This window comes from Callospermophilus lateralis, chromosome 15 (assembly GCF_048772815.1).
Source record: "Callospermophilus lateralis isolate mCalLat2 chromosome 15, mCalLat2.hap1, whole genome shotgun sequence".
Classification (NCBI taxonomy): domain Eukaryota; kingdom Metazoa; phylum Chordata; class Mammalia; order Rodentia; family Sciuridae; genus Callospermophilus; species Callospermophilus lateralis.
This window is the reverse complement of record NC_135319.1, coordinates 53,375,709-53,401,428: the sequence shown is the minus strand read 5'-3', so window position 1 is coordinate 53,401,428 and position 25,720 is coordinate 53,375,709. Positions and strand designations below refer to the sequence as shown.

General features: G+C 34.9%; 1 protein-coding gene across 7 annotated transcripts in view; it reads right to left on the bottom strand.

The window, feature by feature from the left end:
• The window catches only part of Nrg3 (neuregulin 3), a 1,011,712-nt gene that overhangs the window by 95,688 nt on the left and 890,304 nt on the right, over window positions 1–25,720 (bottom strand). For 4 of the 7 annotated variants that reach the window (XM_076834824.1, XM_076834821.1, XM_076834825.1 and 1 more), the window contains exon 4: window positions 17,364–17,390. In XM_076834824.1, the coding sequence (XP_076690939.1) occupies window positions 17,364–17,390 (27 nt within the window). The remainder of the gene's footprint in view (window positions 1–17,363; window positions 17,391–25,720) is intronic. The other 3 variants (XM_076834826.1, XM_076834827.1, XM_076834823.1) reach the window with 1 other exon arrangement.

Below are 25,720 nucleotides of genomic sequence, written 5' to 3'. Positions count from 1 at the left end.
AAACATGTAAGAGGAGAAAACCTGAAGTAAAATGCTTACCATTGTTTCCCCTTAGTAGAGAAAGAGTAATAGAGAATGTGAAAATAATAATAGAGAAATCAAAACGTTTGGAGCACTTACTGCACATAGGCTACTTTAAGAGCATGGATGCATTATCGCATCTAAATTTCAAAATACCTTAGAACATGAAGAGGTACTGTGAAACCAAGGTTTTCACATACTAAGATTACAGGAAAGGAAAGAATTTTTAAAAATGTCATAAGTAGTAAAAGGAGATAAGACTTAGGAATAGATCACACTAATTTTCTTGAACTACTAGACAGCCTATCAGGGAAGGCGTGAATCAGAGAGCAGACACAAGTTGGCTGAGGAAAAGTCTTTTCAACTTCCAATACTTCCAAGAGCCAGAATAAGTACAAACATCAGCCCTGTCTTATAGGCTAGAAAACAGAGACTGAGGGAAATAAATGTACACAAACTCAAAACACTAGTAATTAAAAAGGCAAAGATTAGATCCCAGGAATCTATTTTGCCCTTGCATTAGACTATATGGGTAGCCTGGTTTCTGCTCTATGTAAAAAACTGACCAGGTAAAAGGGATAAGTTTAACCTAATGTTGTCAGAAGTCTCTTTCATATTTATGATCCAATAATAGTCATATCATTTGTTCAGAGGAATGAGTTTGAGTAATTGCTAAAAGATATACCTACATATACATAATGTGGGATTTTAATCAGAATTAGCACATGCCTTTTTATAGTCACATAACTTCAATGTCTTTGAATAAGAATGAAAAGGATCCTTTGGTAAATAGCACATTCCACATAAAACAACTTAACCTCCAACTACATTTTAAAAAATGTCATCTACATATCTATCTGGAGCATCCTAAAATTATAAATGTCTTTAAGCATATATTCACTTTCTTCTAATGTATCATTTTGCTTTATTCTAACTACATTTCATTGAAATATTTAACAACATTCCATTTTTCAGGTGAAGAACCTAGACTTGTCCACCGACACATGGTTGTCACTATTTGCTGATCTGATCATTGGCTTCACAGATATTTAAGCCTGAACTTGCTGACATTCTACTTAGTGGACACAAAGGGTTACCCACCTGACATGGATATTACCAACAATCTTACACATAAAGACATATGACACAGATCTTAGTAGCATATGGGATTCCAATGTAGAGCAGCAAAGTGTATAGTAGGCAGCTCCCATAGTCTGTCTCCTTTGAGAGTAGCCTTCCCTTGAATAAAACTAGACCCAGTAAATAACTTTTAACAACTAAAATATGGAAAAAAATGGTGGCATGTCACTTTTGAGACCCAGTTAAGGCACTTTAGATTTAGATAAACAGATTCAGACACCAAGCCAATGCTATGATAAGAGAATAATACCTTCATGGCACTCTCAAAAATTATTTTTGGGAAAGAACTATAACCTACAGTGACACCATAATTGACTGAAGTAAAGCAAAAGACAAAATATACATATGAGGCTGTGTTAGAATGGTGGGCCATAAGGAAGGGTAAAGTGAACTCCTCAAGAATATGACTGATTCATTGTGTCCTTGAGGGTTTTTACACACACACACACACACACACACACACACACACAAACTGAGTAATCAATACAAAATATTAGGAAATGAATAAAGGGATGGTATAGTGTATCTGACATATGCATATATGGTGTGTTTTATTATTGATCTTTATATCAGTGAACCCTAAGAGGTAGATGTTATTTAATATGCATAGATGGATAGACAGGCAATCAGATGTCCCATGTCTCACAGTACAAAGACAGAGTCAAGATCTGATGTATAATTGCTTGGCTTCAAAGTATATATACTTTCAATTGCACATTTGAATCTTATAGCGTACCCTTTTTCTTACATCCACAGAAAAGTTGAATCATTGAACCACTATGGATTCTACTGCTCAACTCTAGAAAATAGATGCCTTGATTTTTTTCTGATAGGGGAAAAAAGGCTCCATATTATCATAAGAAAACATGTTTCTGACTAAAGTTAGCAGTGTGTATGTAATGGGGAAATAAGTGGGTAGTGAACAGATAAAGGCACAGCTGCTATTACTTCATTAATATAGCCTTGAGCTGCATCTGTTGGTAAGTTAAATGCTATTTTCTTTCTCAAAAGCTGATAAACTAAGTGAGCATTCTACCATTTGTTTTTTGAAGTATCCATATCTGAGGTACTAAGCTATTTCATTCACAATAAGTACTTGGCTTTAAAATTTTCCATCAATTGCTCTGACAGCAGGACCCATTGTGCCCAGAACCAATGAGCATACAGACTGCATTTGCCTTGTTAAACAGCCGTAGCTGGCAAAAGATAATTCGGAAACAGCTTAGTATTAATTTTGCCTAATTCTCATGTAACAAGTGGGGTTCCCCCCAAGATACAGAAATCACTCTGATGCCTCTGCTCGCCTCATTAATTCTGCTTATCTTTTTTTTTTTTTTTTTTAAATATCTGTTTATCTTTTGGACAACAAATTCAAATTCAACCTTCATAGATACTGGAGTATAAGACAGTAATGGATCACTATGAATAGACCCTTAACTGAGCCCATGGCCATGTAGGTAGAGTTGTCAAGTAAAATGCTCAAAACTGAGTTATGTGAATTTGATGTAAACACTTTTATATAGATACCCCTCATGCGAGACATGAAATATGTCTACACTAAATGATTATTTGTTGTATATTGGAAATTCAACTTTAAATGGGTGTCCTGAAATTTTATTTGCTTAAACTGGCAGATCTACCCATGATATAGCTTCTACAGCTAAGACCCTAGTGCAGTATGTTTTTTGTCCTGGTTCAATATGCTTGGAACCAAGCACAGAATAAGACAAGGGAATATTATTATATTTGGATAAAACCCACCATCTTCTATGGGGAGAACTTGGGTTTTGCAGATATTTTGATTTGCATTATAATTCACCTTAACTATTCATCAGTGGGACATGTTGCTTTCCCTTCCAAAGGCCTTTGGGTACACATTGAACAATCTACTAGGTTTCTAAAAAGACAAACTTTTTTGGTCTTCCTTTTTCATTAATAGCAGCCTTGAGAACACATAGTCCAAACATGAATACAGTGCTCTTGAATACTTACAAAATATACCTAGGACACTCAAATGGATGTAGAATCAATTTTTCCCAGGTCAAAAACTTAGCCGTTTAGATAATGGTGATTTTCTACATCATAAGTTGAAGGTTCCTGGAGGCTTTGAAATACAAAAGGAGGTGACCTGTGAAATCACATATTGTGTCTATAAGCCATATAATGATTAGCAAACATTCATCCCCTTCCTTTTTGTTATAATATGTGGGTTCATGCTTGCTTAATCAATAAAGGGAAACTACCTTCAATAATCCTTTTCTTTCTGTGTGTAGTACTAGGGATCAAACCTAGGATCACTACCATGGAGATACATCCCAAGTCTTTTTAATTTTAAGACAGCTCTCACTAATTTGCAGAAGCTGACCTTAAACTTTCACTCTTCCTGCTTCGACCTCCCAAGTAGCCGGGCTTATAGGCATGTGGCACTCCACTGGGCCACTATACTCAATATACTTTCAACTCAGCACTGTCTTCTGCTTCAAGAGTTCGCCAAAATCTAAAGTGGATGAAAAGCTACTGACAAGAGTCAATGTGTCTTCCAGTGAGGCCATATCAATGGATAAGTGAAGAGTAATTGACTTCACCTGTTCCCAGTCCTGTTGGAAAGGTCAATACTTAATACATTAATAACCAGGATTCCTAAGTGACCTAACTTGAAGCTACAACTTTGAGAAGTCCTCATTTTTAGAGGAATATGCCATTTTTATTTCACTGATTAAACAGGGAAAGTCTCCACAAAAAGTACTGGTATTTGAGAGTCGATTCAGAACTAACCCTTGTGACCTTGTTTCATTAATGCTTTACTTATGCTTTTTATATTTAATCATATAAGCAAATTAAGAGTTATAAAAAGCATACAATATTTAAATTCATTTTAAACATGTTAATACAAGAAATATTGAGTTCTTCTGCTAATTATTGGGCTGGAGATGCAGCAATGAACAGTGCTACTATCATAGAACTTATTTTCTAGTGAGAAATTGAGAAGAATGATAAGAATTGAATAAATAAACCAGATAGCAATAAATACAGTAGAAGAAACAAAAGAGGCTGATCTGATTGAAACAGAAAACATATAAACTAGAGTGACAGGAAAAGTATTTTGGAGAGTGTAATTCATCCCAGCAAGGTAGTACATGCCTATAATCCCAGCGGCTCAGGAAGCTGAGGCAGGAGGATTGTGGGTTCAAAGGCAGCCTCAGCAACTTAGCAAGGCCCTAAGCAACTCAGTGAGACCCTGTCTCTAAATAAAATACAAAGTAGGGCTGGGGATGTGGCTCAGTGATTAAGTGCTCCCAAGTTCAATTCCCTGTACACGCCCCCGCCCCCCCCCCAAAAAAAAAAAAAAGAGAAAGAAAGTGTAATTCAACTGCATTCTTTATGAGGAAAACCAACCCTATGCCGATAAGTAAGATAGATAAAATTGAGGGTGGGAGCTAGTGCAAAAGCCCCGGTGTAGATAGAACAAGGAAGATGATGTGGCAGAAGCAGTCAGAGAGGAAGGAAGAGTCATATCATGGAGGTCTTGGCATGGCAGTGTTTAGTGTCTGGATTTCATTCTCCACTAAAAATTTTTATGGAGGAAAATGACATGATCTTATTTACATGTTAAATGCAATTTAAATTATTATATGCATTTCTTTGCTAATGAAAATCAATATTTCCACATTGCCTTTCTCGATTCCTGTTTAACATCTCCACTTGGATGTTTCACTTCTGCTGGTCAAAAAAACCTTTCCTTAGAGACCCTTTCAGGGTCCACCTTGTGGGAGGCTGAACCTCAACCGGCTGTTTCCCCAAGCACTCTTCCCTCAGCTTTCTCTGCATCTGACACATCCTATATGAAAATTTGCCTTCACGATATCTACAGTGTTGCTCAAAGAGAATTTGGTGAAATTTCAAGTAAAATCCTGAGCATGTCCCATTAACTGGCATTCTGCCTACAGTCAAACACTAAACTCAGCTGTTGACAGAATAAACTGTTTAAGAGAAATCTGTGCACTTCCCTGCTTGAAACCTCAGAACATTTTCTTTTGCAACAAGATAAAATTATGCTTTTGGGGGAAGGCAGACAGGGTCACTGTAATCTGCTCTGACCTCTTGATCGACCACATCAACTGCCATTCTTTTTCATGTCTGTGATGTTTATCCAATTATCTGGCACCTTTCACCATTTCCCAAAACCCCTGTTACTCTTCCATCTTTATTTACCTTTGTTCTTCTTTTTCCCATTTCTTTATATTTCTTTTCCTTGTCCCGAATTGTAGGAATATTTCAGAATTTTTTCTCATGTCTTCAGATGTACCCAGTTATTCCGAAGACATCTGAGAGATCATTCTTTTGTGTTTCTTTTATCAGGAGATTTATCTAAACACTAGGTCTATGAAATATACTTCCCTGGACAAGTGATTTTTTAAAATGTTGCCTTCCATGGACTTCTCCTTGGGATTCACAAGTGGACAGCTGCATACCAAAGGTTTGGGACCATTGTGCAGTGGAAATGTAGAGCCTGGTCTTTCCAACATGCATGTGGACCCAAACCCTATTTATGTGCATATGTGTAAAACATGCCAAGCGAGGCTCCTTGGTTCACGATGCTCATGTTCCAATAAATTAATCATAAACCAAGAATATTTTGTTGGAACTGTACACAAGTCTACAGTATCTGTTGGCTCAGTAACATAGTGCATTGTACATAGTGCACAGTGACTCAGTGAACACCATAGATCATATGTTATTGACCTCCACAATAAGTGGATGACTGGGAGCCATGGGTCCCTACAGCAGCCCAACATCACAAGAGAGTATATTAATGCATATCGTTAGTTTGGAAAAGGTCAAAATTCAAAATTTAAAGTATGGCTCCTACTGACCATCTGTATTAGCATCCTACATGTTTAGAAAAACACTCTTCTTTTGTAAAACAAAACTTTGATGAAAGTATTTTTTTCCACTAAATTGTATTAATTGTTTTACTTGTCTATCGAAACACTGAATTGTGAACTTCTTGAATATTTTCCTTACTTAATTAATGTAGTTCTAGTCTGGCATAGCCCCATCTCTCATAGAAGGCCCCCACATTCGGACTGGATGAACCATCATGAGGAATACATAGAGCAGGCTCTCAGCTTATGGAGAAAACCAGTATCATTTTAAATTTGTGACATCTTCAGCTGTTCCATTTTTTTTCACTTCTCTCTGCAGATTCACCCTGACTTCTGAATCAATTGCCAGAAAGAACTGGATATAGAAGACCACATTTTTAAAAAAACTTTGAAGAGAATTACTTTCTTATGACAATCTGAATATTATCATTGCTTTTTTTCTCCCCCTTTTTCTAATATGTTCCAGATATTTGGAATCTATTACCAATTCATGTATACTTTTTAGATGTTTGGCATTTATATATAGTCTACTTGATACTGATTAGTATATCGGATTCATTTGTATCTGATCTGACAATCCCTCAATTCAATTCTTTCTGTATTATCTTTCATAAATAAGAAATTACCCCTTAAAAATTTCAATAATTTGATGAGTATTTAAGCTATTCTCTTATTTATGCCATTAATAAAAAGCATTGCCCTTAAAACAACTAGAAACCCCACTCATTCAAATAGAATTGATCATCATTCAAATGGAATTTTTTGTTCCAAATCCACCTATAATTGAGTTGATGTAAAGCCTGTTTTACTACATTACACAAGAAATTCCTGAGAATCTAACGTCTCACTGAAGTCCAAGTATTTACTATCATAAAGAAACTTCCAATCTAGTTGTTCAGCATCTTTGTGAAGAATGCTACATTATTCTAGCAAAGGTATGCTGGACCTTTATTAGCTTTCAGTGAACTAAACTGCTATTTCTAATATTTAAAAACGCACACTTTCCTCAGTGTCTACAAAAGAAAATTCATTAACTGATTCTGAAATCTTATCTATACATGTATTCATAGTAATGTTCATTTTGCCTTTTGTAAAAATTATAATTAAGATGTGTGCCTATTTTAAAAATGTATCATTTTGTTGTAGACTTTCCTCAAGAAAGATCACTGTTGAGTGCCCCTGGTGAATAAAAGCCTGACGCATCCATATCTTCTGTTAGATGATATTTGCCAGAAGGAACAGTGAGCTGAATCACCTCTCCATTGACTTTCCAAGTTAGTCACTTACGCAGTCTGTACTCATTAAGGAATGTTCAAATATAATATAACTTCTATTGATCATCCCACAGGAGAGACGAGGATGACAGATGACAGGAGCCTTTTTGTACACATGGTAGAAGCATTATACTAAAAAATTAGGACTAGTTACAGAACTCTATTACCAACTGAAATACTGCCAGGATACAAACTCTGCATTACAATTAAGCCTTCCTTGTGAGACATGCTTAGCAGTCAGTCACCTATGGAATTCAAGAGCACAGGCGGGAGACAGATCTGGGTTCACATCCTATGTCTGCTATTTTCTTGCAAATTGGATATTTCAACTAAACAGACCTCAAGTTTTGTCACTTGTAAGAATATAAATAGTTCTACTTCATACAGTCTTTTGAAAATTCTATAGATCATGTAACTTTTCTGGAACATGTCAAGCATTCAGAAATGTCAACTTGTTTTGCTCTAACATATAATTTTTCACGGAGTTCAACATAGCAAATAACACATATGCAAAACTAAACAAATACTGTTTGTCACACCCCACCCACCCACACACATATAAAATACTTATCCATAGAGTCTCATTTAATTTTATTAAAAATGATATTATTCAAATGAAAAAAAAAGGATTTTTTTTGTTGTTGTTAAAAATAAGTCTGGTTCAGAGATTTCAGCTAAGGGGAAAAAGATCTTCACTTCTGTATTTTAAGTCCAATTCACAAATTAGAACAGAAACTTGAATTCACTTGACTGATTCATGAACTTGTTAAAAAAAAAATACCAATCCATCTAAAATATTCAAAGTAACTTTAAGGAAAATATTACCCCTTATTATCACCTAAAAAGAATTGCACACATGGTCACCTTTCAAGAGATTATTGCTCATTAAAATATACTATTGTTTTTACAAGGGGATGGAGGGATAATTAATATCTGGCCAAGCTGAACTAGTAACTATCAATTATGAAAAATGTAAATAAATTTCACACCATGTACTTTACATTTATATTTCTAGGCCTTTATCATGAAGTCAGTGTCTTTTTTCTAGTTAAAATATAATAAACAGATTGAATTACAAAATTTTATTAAGAATCTGAATATCTTAGTTTCCTATGTCCTTTTTTGTTTTTTTAAAAAAAAAGTACACTGGATCTTGCTCAGACACTAAATATGCTATCCTAAAAACGATGTCTTATCATAAATAAGACATTTAACTGACAGGGTTAATTTCCTATTTCTTGATGAGAATGGAGGAAATTTGCATGAAATATATCTCATACTATTCAACTCTCTCTCGCTGTGTTTTATTTTTAATGTTTTACAATGCCTCTGTAGGAGGACATACAATCAATCAACAAGTATATGAAAAAATGCTCACCATCTCTAGCAGTCAGAGAAATGCAAATCAAAACCACCCTAAGATACCATCTCACTCCAGTAAGATTGGCAGCCATTAGGAAGTCAAACAGCAACAAGTGCTGGCGAGGATGTGGGGAAAAGGGTACTCTTGTACATTGCTGGTGGGACTGCAAATTGGTGCGGCCAATTTGGAAAGCAGTATGGAGATTTCTTGGAAAGCTCGGAATGGAACCACCATTTGATCCAGCTATTCCCCTACTCGGTCTATTCCCTAAAGACCTAAAAAGAGCACACTATAGGGACACTGCTACATCCATGTTCATAGCAGCACAATTCACAATAGCAAGACTGTGGAACCAACCTAGATGCCCTTCAATAGACGAATGGATAAAAAAAATGTGGCATTTATACACAATGGAGTATTACTCTGCATTAAGAAATGACAAAATCATAGAATTTGGAGGGAAATGGATGGCATTAGAGCAGATTATGCTAAGTGAAGCTAGCCAATCCCTTAAAAACAAATGCCAAATGTCTTCTTTGATATAAGGAGAGTAGCTAAGAACAGAGTAGGGACAAAGAGCATGAGAAGAAGATTAACATTAAACAGGGATGAGAGGTGGGAGGGAAAGGGAGAGAGAAGGAAAATTGCATGTAAATGGAAGGAGACCCTCAGGGGTATACAAAATTACATACAAGAGGAAGTGAGGGGAAAGGAGGAAAAATATAAGGGGGAGAAATGAATTACAGTTGAGGGGGTAGAGAGAGAAGACGGGAGGGGAGTGGGGAGGGGGGATAGTAGAGGATAGGAAAGGCAGCAGAATACAACAGACACCAGAATGGCAATATGTAAATCAATGGTTGTGCAACTGATGTGATTCTGCAATCTGTATGTGGGGTAAAAATGGGAGCACATATCCCACTTGAATCAAAGTGTGAAATATGATATATCAAGAACTATGTAATGTTTTGAATAACCTACAATAAAAATTAATTAAAAAAAAATAAATAAAATGCCTCTGTAAAATCTGCTTTTATATAAATATCTTTGATGCCTACAATGTACAATGCATCAGGGCATTGACAGAAAAACAGCAGCATAACAAATACTTCCAATGGACAGAGGAGGGACTTTCTGTGATTGAGCACCTGACACAGCAGTTAGATATTTCTCCAATGGGAAAGCCCTCTTCATAATCATTGTGCCTTCCATACATGGCCATGCCTACCTGCCCGTTGTCCAACTGGTAGGACTGGTTGGAATTCTCACACAACCAAATGAGTATTTGAGTTTAAAATAAGTTTACATATTCTATCTTGATCGGTTCATACTCTGAGGGAAAGTTAGAACATTTGACCCTAAAATTTTCTATTTTCACTCATGCATAAGTTATGAATTGTTGGTAATATGCTTAGTATCAACTCTTTTTATAAACATTTTTTACAAGTGTAATTCTAGGTCTTGTATGGATCTCCAAATTCCTGCCCTAATTATGTCATCTTTAGTCTTTAACTGACATTGTATTTCAGATCAGTGTTTGTTGAAATTTCCATAGTACCAATCCCAATGCATCATTAAAAAAAATTCATGAATATAATTACTGAAAAATTCTTCTGAATGTTGACTGTTCTGCAGACATTGGGTTTGGCATGGCTTATTCAATACGATAATTATTCCTTGAACTTAACAAATCAACTCAGAAAAGATATTTGGCTCATTGTTTTTGCTAAAGTTGACATCCTGTTTTCAGTTCTAAAGTGGTGACCCTGGAGAGATCACAGACTCAGAGAAAGTGAAAAATCAAGGTTTACCCTAATATGGAAGTGATATGGGGCCATAAATTGGCAATGTGGCATCACTTGGAACAGCTTATCCATTTTGGCTGATACTCAAATATCTACTCTCTCAGGATGCTGTTCTCAAACTTTGTAAATGCATTCATTGCTGTTTTATAATTTTTTACAATTAAAATATTTTAAGAGCATTTTTAGAACTCACTTATATGTAGCTTTCTTTTTAGTCTTAGAGCTCTTGCATTTTTAGGGATGAATATTATATATCTACACCTTCAATAAAACTATGTATCTGGCATATAGTAAGTGTGATAAACATACATTGACTAAATAATGACTAGATTGTTGAGACATGATTTGGAGTTCACTGATACAAAACAAGAATTTATTAAAACAATGTAAAGTGTTTAGCTTTTGCATATGATCAATGTGGGTCACTGAAAATATGAACTTGGGGAAAAGATATATATGCTTTAGATCATTAGGTTATAACTCATGTTTCATCTCAAGGAAAAACAAAATTAATATTGTTCTAAACAAGAATAGAAAAATTCAGAAGAAAGGTATTCTGGAAGTCATTAAAACAGAAGTATAGAACATGGTTAATTAAGATTTATTGCAAGTGTGCAAGTTTGTTTCAACTCTGAAAATCTATTAATGGTTATACTTTGCATTAACAGGCTAAAAACAACATATTATAATATCAATAATTTAGAAAGAGCATTTGACAAAATACAACACTCATTTGTGATTAAAAAAAAAAAAAACTCTCAGTAAAGTAGGAATGGGGTAATTCCCTCAACTGAGTAAAGAATATCTACAAAAACCCTGTACCTACATTCTACCTAATGGAGGAAAATTAAACTTTTCTCACTAAGACTAGGCTCGAAAGGATGTCTTCCCTTACCACTACTTTACAACATCACATTGGAAGACCTAGTTAATTAAATAAGAAAAGGACATAAAATACATACAGATTGAGAGGGAAGAAATGAAACTTTCTTTGCAGATGACATGATCATTAATATAAAATTATGAAAGAACCAATGATAAAATTGCTTCTGAAACTATCAGCCACTTATAGCCATGTAGCAAACTATCAGGTTAAAGTCTATTATGTTACTAAATACCAGTAATGAATAAGTAAAATTTGAAATGGAAATAATTGAACCATTTACATTAGTACCTCCTAACCAAATAAAATGCTTAGCTATAAGTTGAACAAAATATATATTAAGATCTTATGAAGAAAACTACAAAACTAATGAAAAATTTAATTAGTGGAGATATATTTTATAATCATAGACAGAAAGGATCTATATTGTCAAGTTATTGTTTTTTCCAACTTTATATATAAATTCAATGTAAAATCTCAAAATCTCAGCAAGTCATTTTGCTAATCTTGTTAAACTGATTGATTCTAAAGATTATAAAGAGGTACAAAAGATCTAGTACAGTTAACATAATACTGATGGACAATATATATACAACAACCTGACTTTAAGACTTAGTAAAAATAAACCTACATAAATATAGTCAACTGATAGTTGACAAAGGAGCAAGGGAAAAACAGAAGGAAAAAACTAGTCTATTCAACAAATGGTGCTGAAACAACATTCACATGAAACAAAAAGAATCTAGAGGTAGACTTTTCTGCTTCACAAAAAAGTAATTCAAAATGAATCAAAGTCTTAAAGGCAAAATCCAAAACTGTAACACTTTTGGATTATAACAGGAGAAAATATAGAGTTTGGCAATGACACTTAACATACAACAATAAAGGTGAGATCTACAGAAGTAAGAATTTGTAAGTTTCACTGCCTTTTTCCCATTGACATAGATCTATAAAACGAAGATTTGTGCTCTGTGGTATGTACTGTCAAGAGAAGAAAGAGAGAAGCCACAGACTGACAGAAAATGTTTGCAAAGGACATGTCTTATAAAGAACTGTTATCCAAAATAAACAAAGACTTTTAAAACTCAGCAATAAGAAAACAAACCCATTAAAAACTGTGCCAAAACCTCCATGCACATCTTACCCAAGAAGAAGTGCAGATGGCAAATAAGCCCATGAAAAGATGCTCTATATCATAAGTCATGAGGAAAATGAAAGAATAAGATGCCACTACACAACTATTCCAGTGGCTAAAATCCAGAACATTGATGATATCCAACCCTGGAAAGAATGTCAAGCTACAGCAACACTCATTTATTACTGGCTTTATTGCAAAATGATGTAGATACTTTGAAGGCAGCATAATTTTTTTCTTTTAAAACTAAACATATTCTTACCATCTGACCCAAGAATCACATTCCTTTGTATACACAAAAGAAATTAAAACATGTCTATACTTACATTTCCATATAAAACTTGAAAGCAACCAAGATATCTTTCAGAGATGAACAAACTGTGTTATATCTGGACAATGAAATAGTATTCAGCACAAAAAGGAATGTACTTCAAGCCTTAAAATGCATGGAGGAATCACTAAGTGAAAGAAGTCAACATGAAAAGTTTTGACCCCGACTCTTTCCATTGTGAAAAGGGCAAAAATTATGGTGATTATTAAAAAAAATCAGTGATAGGCAAGGGTTAGGGAATGGAAGGATGAACATGGAGGATTTTTAGGACAGAGCAACTACTTTGCATGATAATATAATGGTATTTACATGTCATTATACATTTGTCCAATCCCATAGAATACATAACGTGTGTGAACCCTATGTGAAACACAGATTTAGATGAGTATGAGTTGTTGTTGGTTCATGATCTCTAACAAATGTACCATTCTTGCAGGAAATGTAGGTAATGGCCAGGGGGTTGGAAAGAGTGTATATGAGAAAGCTCTGAAATTTTACTCAGTTTTTCTGTAAACATAAAACTGCTATAAAAATAAAACCTATTAAGGCAATTTGTACACATGCATACACATACACACATGGAACTGGCATTGACCTATTGTCAACAGTAAACTGTTTAAGTCTACATTTCTGCTTCCCAGTTAAATTTTTAGCTTTTTTTTTTTTTTTTACCTAGAGATGCCTTAATATTTAGTATGATAGAACTTTACCCATAAGGATTATGTAATCACAAATTGTATCTGAAAATATTTGTTCCTAAAATGACAAGCAGAATTTTAATTATTCAGAGCAAGCTATAAGCATGAACTATAAGGTCAGTGAAATCATTGTATCCAATAATTTTATAAATCCATTGACCATTCCAAGCAATCCTTTATTAGCTGTCATTATTTACATGCATAGTGCACATCCCTTTAATTCTGATGTTTTGTTCAACCCCTTTTCTCCAAGGCAATATCTACTGCTGGAGTCAAACTATCAGCAATTCATCTCAAGTCCTCAATATAACCTTGGTCTTGAGAGTTGTACAGATGAACTACACAATAATCTATTATTTTTCCTGTGCCTGTAACTGCATTCCTCTAAGTGAGCTCTACAATAGACCTCAATACATATTTTGGTTACATAGCACTATAAGTTATCATGTCTTCTCAATAATATGGACACTGCTCCATTTCTTTTAACAATGATAATTAACACTTACACAGCAATTTTCACTTGCTATAACTGTGGTCATTCTGCTTATAGTATCTGATCTCCTCCAGCCCCACAAATAGCTATGCAGAATCTTCTGTATTTGTGGCATCCTGCTAAACAACTAAAAGAACTATTATTCTCTGAGCTTGCAATCATCGTAACCCAGCAGGGAAAATTTCTCTGGCCATGAAGCCTAGTTCCCATGTTACTTAAAATCACTGTTGATGCTCATACCTTCAGGCCTCTAATCCCTGTTATCATTGCCACATAAGAAGAATGCAAATTGCTTACCCTTCTCAATAGTTTTTACTCTATGGCATCAAACTGTGCCTATAATTTTCTGTAATCTATGACCCATGACTGTTTTCTTCTCTTCTTCAACTTTTCTTGCTGAAATTGCTTATCTGCATTCACCAACACCCCTTTACATTACTAGTCTCTTAATTCCTTTCCCCTCCTCTAATTGCAGTTGAAACCTAAATTTTGTCTGAAAAATGTATTTTTCTACCTTTAAAAATTATTCTTTGGCTGGTGCGGTGGTGCATGCCTGTAATCCCAGTAGCTTGGGAGGCTGTGACAGGAGGATCAGGAGTTCAAAGCCAGCCTCAGCAATGATAAGGTGCTATGCAACTCATTGAGAGGCTGTCTCTAAATAAAATACAAAATAGAAGAGGGGATGTGGCTCAGTGGCCAAGGGCTCTCGAGTTCAATTCCTGGTATCCCCCAAAATTATGTTTTGGTACTGAAGATTTAATCCAGAGGTGCTTTACCACTGAGTGACACCCTCAATCTCCAGCCTTTTTTCTTTTTTTCTTCTTATTTTGAGACAAGGTCTTGCTAACTGCTTAGAGCCTAAGCCACTGAGACTGGCCTCAAACTTGTAATCCTCCTGCCTCAGCCTTTTGAGTGGCTAGGATGACAGGCTCTTGTGAAAAATCTTGTTAATTTAAAATTTATATCATTGATACTGTGGTGAAGATTACTAAAAATCCATTTTCTCTTTTCTCTTGTAATCACTAAGCATCCAATTCTCAGCTACTCTTGCAATAAGATGTGGATATATTATTAAGTTATAGATAATAGAATGCTAATTTTAAAAAAAATGTGATGTGAGCCCTTTTAGACCAAGTCTCTTATGGAATTGATGTGCATCCACTGTTTTCTTCACTTATCTACTGGCTAGATACAGATGAGAAGTAACCTATTGATATTGAAACCCAACAATAGAAGGAAACTTGGATCCTCCATTCAGTACTTGGAAGAAAGCTAATCATCTGCGAACCAGGAATACCTGCCATTGACAGGGAAAAATCGTAGCAGTAAACAAATTGCTATTGTGTTTGAACCATTAAAATTGTGGGCTCTCCCTTTTGAAGCAACTGGTATTGCCCTTGTCTGCATGTAACAAACCCTTCTCATTGCCATCTTTTGACTCTGGTATAGTCCATCTCATTTACTGGAGACTGTGACACAGAATAAGCAATTTTTCTCCCTATTTAACCCTAATGTCATCACGAGCAACTCTACTTGACAACCTATCACAAACCATTGCCCTCTCACATCCTTGACCTCTAGTTTCAAATTGTTTCCTCCTTAACCTCAACTTCATTATTCACCTTCAAAACATAGTTCAGAAACTGTCAACGCCAATAACTCCTCTTTCTTCAAAATCATTAATCAAATTTCCACATTACCACAGTCTCCTACCCATGTCACCAATTTGTTCAAGTAGTTCTGTCATGGCTATTAATTGATTTCATCCTTTCTTCATTGCCTTCCACACCTACCTTACATTCCATGGCACTTCATGTAAATATATTCTGATTTTCATTACTTTTATGAGTTTCAATCACATCTACCCAGTGAAAACCCAAACCTGCAGGAATTTAGCTGTCTGCCTTTCCTCTGATGTAATATCTAGAAAAAAAAAGAGCACTAATGCACAAGACACAACATGGAAGATCCTGTATAAATATGCCGTCACTAACCTCTAATTAACCTTCAATACATTCAGCAATATAAAGACCAAACTGACATCTCCTCTTAAATATGTCAAAGGCATGCCAAAAGAACATTTCCACAACTCATATAGTATGAATTTACTACAAATATGTTCTTTCAGTACTATCTCAATAAGTAGTTTACCCCTTAGCTAAATATGCAAACAAAACTTGCAGACATTCTTGATCATCTCCTCCTTACAACTTCCAACATTAATCCCTTTTCAATACTTGTTCATAGTACTTCCTAACAGTCTATAAACTTTACCCCATATTTCCTGTCATCACGTTAGCTCAAAATAATATCAGATTGCCTGGAATAGTTCTTACAGTACTTGCAATTTTATTTAAGAATTATTATCTGGTTATTATCTGTATGCTTACTAGACTGTAAGCTCTGTTCTTTATTTTTATATGCAGCATTTCGCATTTTTTTCTTTTCTTATACTGAATTGATAGATATTTGCTGAATAAATGATAAATGGCAAAATTAATACAAGTAAATAAATATTATCATAATTATTATCACAATTATCATATACATATATGAAGAAAGTAATCATGTAAGAAAAAAAAAAGCAGAGCATAAAAAACCAGGATCCAAATTTACATCTCTTCAATTTCAATGACTCCAACTCCTGAGTATATTTTCATTCGTGAACTGTGATGCATATTGAACTTTATGGAAAGCTCTTCTTTTATTAATTATAGTAAAAACTCATATTTATCTCTTTTAATACAATCATCTACATATTCAGAAAATAATGTGCCTTAAAAAGTGCACTGAAAATAGTCTAAAAAGAAATATTTTAATTTTGTAAATGGAAATGTTTATGAGCTCACACTCCAAATTATGATTGATACCAAAATATATCCAAAGTATATCATGCTAGAGGAAAAGGGATTAGAGCATAAAATAAGACAAACTGACATTTTAACAGTTGTTTTCTAACATTTATTAATTTTGCCAAGTTGTAGATACTGCACTAATAAATTTATATGTGCTGTAAAATAGAAACCATTATTATCCCAATTTTACAGATAAGAAAATAGAGAATTAGAGGAAACAATCAAAGCCAGGAGACAAATCTAACTTGTATAGGATTCCAGAAGCACTTAACATTAAATTGTCTTCCAAACAAGTAGTTAAGTCTTTCATTTTGAGTCAATACTTAGTGAAAAATGGACTAAAACTTTTTTTTTTTTTTTAGTTCTGATAGCATCTGATAATGAGCCATTTAAATTATAATCAAATGGGAAAGGAAAACAGTATGTACATTATAAAATTTAGCTTTTCGAGGATATTTAAGGAGCAAATTGTTTAGTCTTACCCATGAATTCAATCCCCAAGTGGTCTGCTACACCAAAGTCAGCATGAGAAGAAAGGAAACAGAAAAAGAGAAAAAGGTTAGAAAGAAATCCACATAAGAAAATCAGTGCTTACAAGACTGACCTTCCAAGGCTAGGAATGTGTCTCAAGTTTAACACGTTTTTTTCAGAAATGTAAATTCCAGGTATTGATCAACATTTCCCAAAGCCACTGAACTACAGCTTGGAATTTCAGATGGAATAATTATGCATCAGTTACATAGCATCCTAAATATAAATTAAGTGAAAAAAATGGAGAGAGAGAAACTATGTAAATAAAAAATACCTCACACTAATGTTATTTGCTGAATCTATGATATTCTATGTAGATTAACTACTTGTTCAACATTAACACATTTGGAACTCTGGGATAATAAGAATGACATGACCCTAACCAAGCAATGACAAGACCTTACTAGGTGATCTGCACATCAACAAAACGGGAATGCTGGACTGAGGAATATAGCTCAGTTGGAAGAGTGCTTGCCTTGTATGCACAAAGCCTTGGGTTAAATCCCCAGCACCAAAGAAAGAAAGTAATGCTATTAGACTTTTTATGATAATTTTTTAATTTGCCTCATGAGGAACCTATTATGGTTAAGACTAAAAATCTTACAAAGTTCACAAAGTTTCAGGCAGATCTTGGGCACAAATCCAGTGCTTCTGACCCTCAAGTCCCAGGACTACTCAACTTGACAGCCCCATTCTGTTGAAAACAAATGGCAGATGTGTCTACTTCTATTCTCTGTGCTTGTGTATAGTGGAGAGTTTCAACAAACCAAAGTACACCTATGATGAGCAGGTTAATGAAGTGCACTGGGTAGCTACCGACAGACATTCAGTTTTAAACCTTATTTATTTAAATGGTGCTTGCTTTCTTTTAATCTTTCTATTTTGTACTTATTTGCTTTTTATGTTTATCACATTACTTGTTTTCTATTGCAGTAATATTTATCTGAAATAAGTGGGAAAAAGTATTTATGTGACTATTTGCTCCTAAGACAACTGAACATTTTATGAATTCTGTTCAGCAAATAAGCATTTCCATTTTAAAAAAGTAGTTTCCTTTGAATATTTAAATACTTCTCCTGTTTATCACTAGTTCACTTTTAAATTTTTTTGTGCTGAAATATGTATGTACCATAAAATTTGCCATCTTTGCCATTGTAAGCATATTATACAGAGGTGTTAACTATATGCACAATGCTTCAGGATCACAACCACTATTTTTCCAAGATTTTTACATTGCCCCAATCAAAAGTTCTGTATCTCTTTTCCCTTGCCTACCACCCCTGGAAATATCTACTCTACTTTCTGTCTCTGATGAGCCAATATGCCAATAAAAATCTAATTTTTAACTTATTAGAACCTATTTCCATTGAGAATTGTCTGCTTTTACAAAGAAAGATGGTGATTATTTCTAAAAGATAGATGCAGCCCTTTCTTGGCACAATGTTTTTCAACTGGCTGCTCTCTGCTGATGTGTACTATGATTGACACCTGGCACATTTTCATGAGCAGGCAGAATCTCATTCTCATTGAGTTCAGAAATCAGTTGAAGACCACAGAGAAAAACCTCTGGTCATTCTTTGCAATAAGTATTTTAATGGAAAAGCAGAAAATGTGCCTTGACTGGAGAAGTGAGGGACTCATAAGCTTGCTCCTGGGAGGGAGAGAATGTGCAATAGAAAAGAATTGGTTTTGTGGAAATACTGACAAGAACATGTTGTGTTCTTGTACAAATTGGAAGCTTCGGGACTCTGTGCACATAAAACTTTGAAGAAATGCTCAAGTTGTAGTATTTAAAAATAAGGATTTGGATGATATTACTTGTTATAAGATTAAAGATAAGGAAGAAAAGAAGACTGAATAAAAGGAAAATTTTATTCAGAAGCAAAAAAACAGGAAAGAAATCAAGAGAGGGCTATTTATAGGAATCAGGGAGCAAAACACCCCCAAATACTTGACCACAGACATTGGTCCATTCAGCTGGGTAGTAAAAAAGTCACTAATCTCAGGCTGGTTGAATAAGAACTTTCCAGTGAATCAGAGATGGCTCAACTGACTGCCTATAGCCTGTTTTGCTGGCAAGTGAACTAATGACTATTTTTCATTCTTCCACGACCTTCACCGTTTCACCTCTGTGTATAACAGGACATGGAGAATCGGGATTTTGTGAATGTGTAGATTATATTAAAAGTGAGTAGTATATTTGATAAATCCGAGGCCAATCTGAACAGCTTATAGGCACATTGAATTCATGCTAGTAGCAAAGACATTAACTGGAATGGAAAATTATTCAAACACTGAAAGATAAAAGTAGACATCTTGAGAAAAAAGAGAACTGCTCTTGTTGTTTTTGTTGTTACCAGCACTGAACCCCGGGGCAATGAACAACAGAGCCACTGTTGGGGAATTCTTTTTATTTTTTATTTTGAGAAAGTTGTTTAGGGTCTCCCTAAGTTACTGAGACTGGCTTTGAGCTGGTGATCCCCCTACCTCAGCCTCACAAGCTGCTGGGATTTCAGGTGTGTGCCACTGAACCCAACCTGTCTTAATGTAAAAATTACATGAGGTTATTGTAGCTATAATGGCTTCAATAATATAAAAATTACATCTGATTAATGGAGCAAGGTGGCATTTATATTATTGGACATTAAAGGGAAATTGTTTACCAGGTTCTATAATGGCTTATTCATGGAAGCTGACATCACTGAACATATAAATTCATATGCCAAACACTGTGCTACTATTACAGATTTGAAGACACTGATAGGTTATGGCTCACACAGAAGGATCATGAAAATCCATGAAGAACAGAATACAAAATAAATTAATTTGTTATGTGAATCATTACACTGAACACAAACCACAGTTTCACAGAACCCTTCACTTGCTATTTTTCAAACCAAAAACCTGCCTGATGATATTCAGGCCGGCAGCGCAACTTCAAGAGGAATGAAAGGAAAACTCATCTTTTATAGTTCTTTTATTAATTTACTAAACAAATTATATGCCAAGAACTGAATCAATACTGGGTTGGAAGAGAAGACACACAACTTAAGCAAAATCCATTTGATTTTCCATACAGCATGAATAGTTTCCACTTTTCAACACACCTTTGGGTTATCTAGCTGTGAATACATTTACTAAGCACTTACTATGTACTAGGAACTGCTTTAAGTAGTATCTCACAGTATCTTATGAGATCGTCACTGCACACACTTTACAGGTGATGAACAGATGTACAGAGAGGTGAACCAACTTTTCCCAATCCAATATGCTTGTAAGCAGTGGGAACACGATTGAGCCTAAGCAGCTTGACTCAACCGCCAATTATACTCAGAGTTCACATATGCCCTCCCTGTGAAAAATCATCTAGTGTTTAGAAAGTCATCAGGTAATTGGCTCTTCAGGGAGGAATAATTTAATCCACTTAAGAGAACAAGTTGTTCTCAAGAATCCTCAGGCACAGTTGAAGCACCACTTAGTTACTTGCTTGGCCTTAGTTCATTGATAAAGTGCCAAAGGAGTCAAACAGGCAAATAGTTACTATTCATTCTTTAGTTTCCAAGAAAATTTCTTCATGATGAAGCTGACCTATTTATTTGCACAACAGCAAATGATTAAAAAGTTTTGTCTGAAAATATTCCAAACATTAATCCAAATAATCTTAAATTTGGCATTATATTTAAAAAAATACCAGCAGCTCTGCTGCAGATATGAAATATTCTTAAGGTGTAGGGACAAATATAACTCATAATAAATATTGTCCAACACATAACAAAGTTAGACAAAATGAATATTCTATAATGTCAGAATTTCTGGAATGCTAGAAACTCAAGCCCCAAATTATTCCTTTTTATACTTTTTGATCAAAGTTATATATATTTACGGTATACTACATGATATTTTAAAATAAGTAGCATTGTTAAATGGCTAGTTTAAGCTAAGAAACATATGCTTACCCCATATATTAGCTTTTCTGTGTGATGAGAATGCTTAAATTCTACTATTATGAATTGTCAAGTACAATCTGTTGTTATTAACCATGTCACCACATTGTATAACAGATCTTGACTGATTCTACATCTAGCTGAAATTTGAGGTTCTCACATATTTCTGAAGTGTGCAGCATTCAAAACCCTTGAGCAATTTAAAACCTGTTCTTTGTCTGCTGATGGATAATGAGAGGCTACCTGAAATTCCCCCAGAGTAGGCAGACTGAGAAAAAGCAAGCAAAAACAATCCTGGACTCAATTCCAAACTCAGTGCAATGCAGTGCAGGATCAAACAGCAGGAATGTGGATTTCAGCATAAATTTTGTGTTAAAAGTAACTTAAGGCAACTCTGTCATAGAAGAGTCCCAAATGTGATCATGTAAGCCACTGATCCAAGGGACGTGGAAAAACATGTTACATGAAAGTCTATAGATCTGAGTCTTAAAAGGTTAAAATACTGGCTTAATGTTCAAAGAGCTGCTCCAATGCAAGAAATCCCCCAAAGTCTTCTGCTGTGTGAGGTAGTGAGGCTCCTGCTTGGAGTTCAGGAGGCAGCCTTTCCCAGCTTGAGGTAAATATTTGCATGCTCCTGTAGTACCCTGTGAGCCAGTGATCTGCAGTGCCTGCTCTGGGAACTGCATGCCATAGAAGTGCATGTTACAAAACATGTCAGTTATAAACGGTTTATCTTAATAATGGAACTGAAATCTGCCACTCTGTAGATTCCACCCACAGATCCCTGTCAAATGAATTTTCTCTGGTGAGACTCTGGGAAGAAGTCGTCCATCTTTAGAGAGAAGACTTTAGCTTTAGATGCATAAAGATAGTATGTTGGGTACTGAATATGTGCTGATCTTTAACACTCGAGTTCCTCATTCTCTAGTAGTATCTAGAATCACTGGAAGGATCTGTAATTGTATCTGGCTACAATAGTGGATCCATGTATCCTTCTCCTAAATAAGATCATAGAGTGATGAGATGTCATTTGTTGAGACATTGTCATGTATGTCCCCATCTGTTACAGCAAAATAGGCAGACTCAGAAAGAGTGAGACAGAGTCCAGGGTTTCTGATTAGGAGAAGATTGAGGACGGGGGATATCAAGCTATTTGAGTCTGAAAAGCAATACATGGGATTTATAGAGTATGTACTTTTCAAACAGTGAGGGGGTCAAAGAACAGAGAAATAGGGTTTGCAACAGGGTAGAGAACATGTAGCTGTGTTGTTAGAGAGGAGAGACCCTAGGTAGTCTCCAAGAGAATCTGGCAGCAGAGCAGAGAAACAAGCAGATCTGAATCTCTCATGTCTCAAAACCCTTAGAGGGGAAGGTGGGAGGAACAGAGAATTGTCAGAGTGCGAGCACATTCTTGGAGGGGGAGGCATGAAAGTCCTTTTCTAAGTATTGTGCTTGATTCCATAATATATCTTAAAAGAGGAGGGATATTATCATTTTATCCTTCTTATAGCTACTTAGTGTAAGCATTATAATACGAATGCAGGTCTGATTCTAAGTTCCATGTTTCCTTCACTAATTTATGCTAACTCTTTAAACATAGTATTTTTTAAAAGTACATAGGACTTTCGAAATTATAAGTGGTCCTGAATACAATGTAAAAAATAAAAACATGTAATTACAAAAAATTGATACCTTTTTTAATACCTGATATTTCCTAATTTTCTGTCCCACTTCTTTCTAGTCTCTTTTCCTTACCTGTAAAATAAGCTAAATATCAGTTTTACACAAAGCCACAATGCATCATGTGCCTATTGTAGGGCTATCCATGGCCATTTCAGTTCTAGATCTCCCTCACCTCCATCATATTGGAGCTGACATCCTTTTCCACGATTGAGTGTAGGCCATGACATTATTACTGTGGCCAGCCTCCCACCAGACAGACCATCGATCACAAAGAAGGTGAAAACCTCTTTTGCAGCAAAGCACAAAGCCTCTCTCTCCTTTCTTTGGGCCTGGTGACAGATCATGACCTCTTGATTTTTCTTTCCATAAGATTTATTGTTGATTTCTGTTGAACACAGATACTCTCATTTTCTAAATAAGAGCGTTCATTTGTATTAAAGGAGACAATGCAGGAAGCCATGGAGACTGGGCCAAGTGTTACTGTACTGCAAACTTCAGATGGGCATTTTGTTCCATAGATGAAGTATCAAAACCAGGGTTTCGACTGAGGTTCCTCAGTGACCATTTGCTTAACCAACCCCTCAAAGATGAATCTTGCCTAAATAGCTTATGGATTTTCTAGGGAAAATATTTTGGAGCATTAAAAATCAACTGTAATTCCATTTTCTGACTAAAGAATTGTGTAAGAATCACCACTGTGTGAAGGAAGAAAACTTCAGTAAAAATCATCTAATGCTTTTTTGCTTACATAACTAATACAGTAGATACGTAGAGGTAAATTGCACTAGGGCTTCTTGCTCCTGTAACACAATTAATTACTCAGCTTCTTTTCATGTTTTATCAATTTTCTCACACTTTCTTATTTTTCCACTGGGGATTTCTATACATATTATTTTATATAATTTTAAAATTAGCCTAGAAAGTAGAACTACTGAGCCCTCATTTGACAGCTGAAAACTAAGCTTCTGTGAAAAACCAATGGACTCATTTGTAGACTCCTACATTCTTAGGATGGAAAAATAGCATAAATCTCAGGAAGGAAGGGTACTAGTGTCTATTGTTTTATCACTCCAGACTATCACAGAATCTGATGTTTTGTAGCTCATCAATATATATTTCCAGAATGAATGAAATGCCACCCTTAACTGCTGTATATGACGTATCCACCAGGATACAGGCATGCCCAGCCTGTCCCCTATCATCACTAAGTATCTACAAATGTTTCCAGAAAACTCCTTTAAATCAAATTATATTATCACTTACATAACTAAAGATTATTACCTGAGAAGGCCCAACACATGCATACATATTTTTAATTTATTTTTATTTTTATTTGTTCTAATTAGATATACATGACAGTAGAATGCATTTGGACACATCATATATAAATTGAATATAACTTCTCATTCTTCAGGTTGTACATATTGTAGAATCACATGGATTGTGTAATTATATATGCACATAGGGTAATAATGTCTTATCCATTATATTATCCTTTCTACTCCCACGTTCCCTCCCCTTCCATTACTCCCCTCTGCCTAGACCAAAATACTCCTATTTTCCCCATCCTCATCCCCTGATTGTGAATTACCATCTGCATATCAGAGAAAAAAAATTGGTCTTTGGTTTTGGGGATTGGATTATTTTGCTTAGTATGGCATTCTCCAGCTCCATCTATTTTACCTGCAAATGTCATAATTTCATTCTTCTATAAGGCTGAGTAATAGTCTCTTGTGTGTATATACCACATTTTCTTTATCCATTCATCTATTGAAGGGCATCTAGGTTCCATATGTTGGCTATTGTGAATTGAGATGCTATAAACATTGATGTGGCTGCATTACTATAGTATGCTTATTTTAAGTCCTTTGGGTATAAACTGAGAAGTATGACAGCTGAGTCAAATGGTGGTTTCATTCCATGTTTTCTGAGGAATCCCTGTAAAGTTTCCCAAATGGTTGCACCAATTTGCAGTCCCATCAGCAGTCTATGAGTGTATCATTTTCCCCACATCCTCACCAACATTTGTTGTTACTTGTGTTCTTCATAATTGCCATTTTGACTAAAGTGAGATGTACTCTTAATTTTGATTTGCATTTATCTAATTTCTAGAGATGTTGAAAAGTTTTTCATATAATTGTTTACTTCTTCTTCTGTGTAGTGTTTGTTCAGTTCTTTAGTCCATTCATTGATTAGGTTATTTGATTTTTTGGTGTTGAGTTTCTTGAGTTCTTTATATATCGTGGAGACAGAGCATGAGGTGCATGTGATAAATATTTTATCCCATTCTGTAGGTTCTCACTTAAAACATAAATTCTGTGTGTAATTTAAAATTTGCCTGAGTAATTTTAATCATGAAAACGTTAAATATTTCCTTTCAGTTAAAATATTTTATATGCACTACTTAAAGTTTTGCTTCTTTATAACTTCAAACAATTTCAGAAACCTTTGTAATAACTGTTACAAGCTCTTTTTTATCCTAACTTTCATCTGCTCTAATGTTAATGAAAATATTGGCTGATATTATGATTATAATAAAATGAGGGCAAGTCCACCCAAAACACAAAGAAACAAAAGGAATTATATGGTAAATAGCATCATGTATGTTTATAGCTCCCATATTAACTGATAAAAGTCTTTGTTACCAAATTATATTACTATCATGATTCTAATCACTTTTA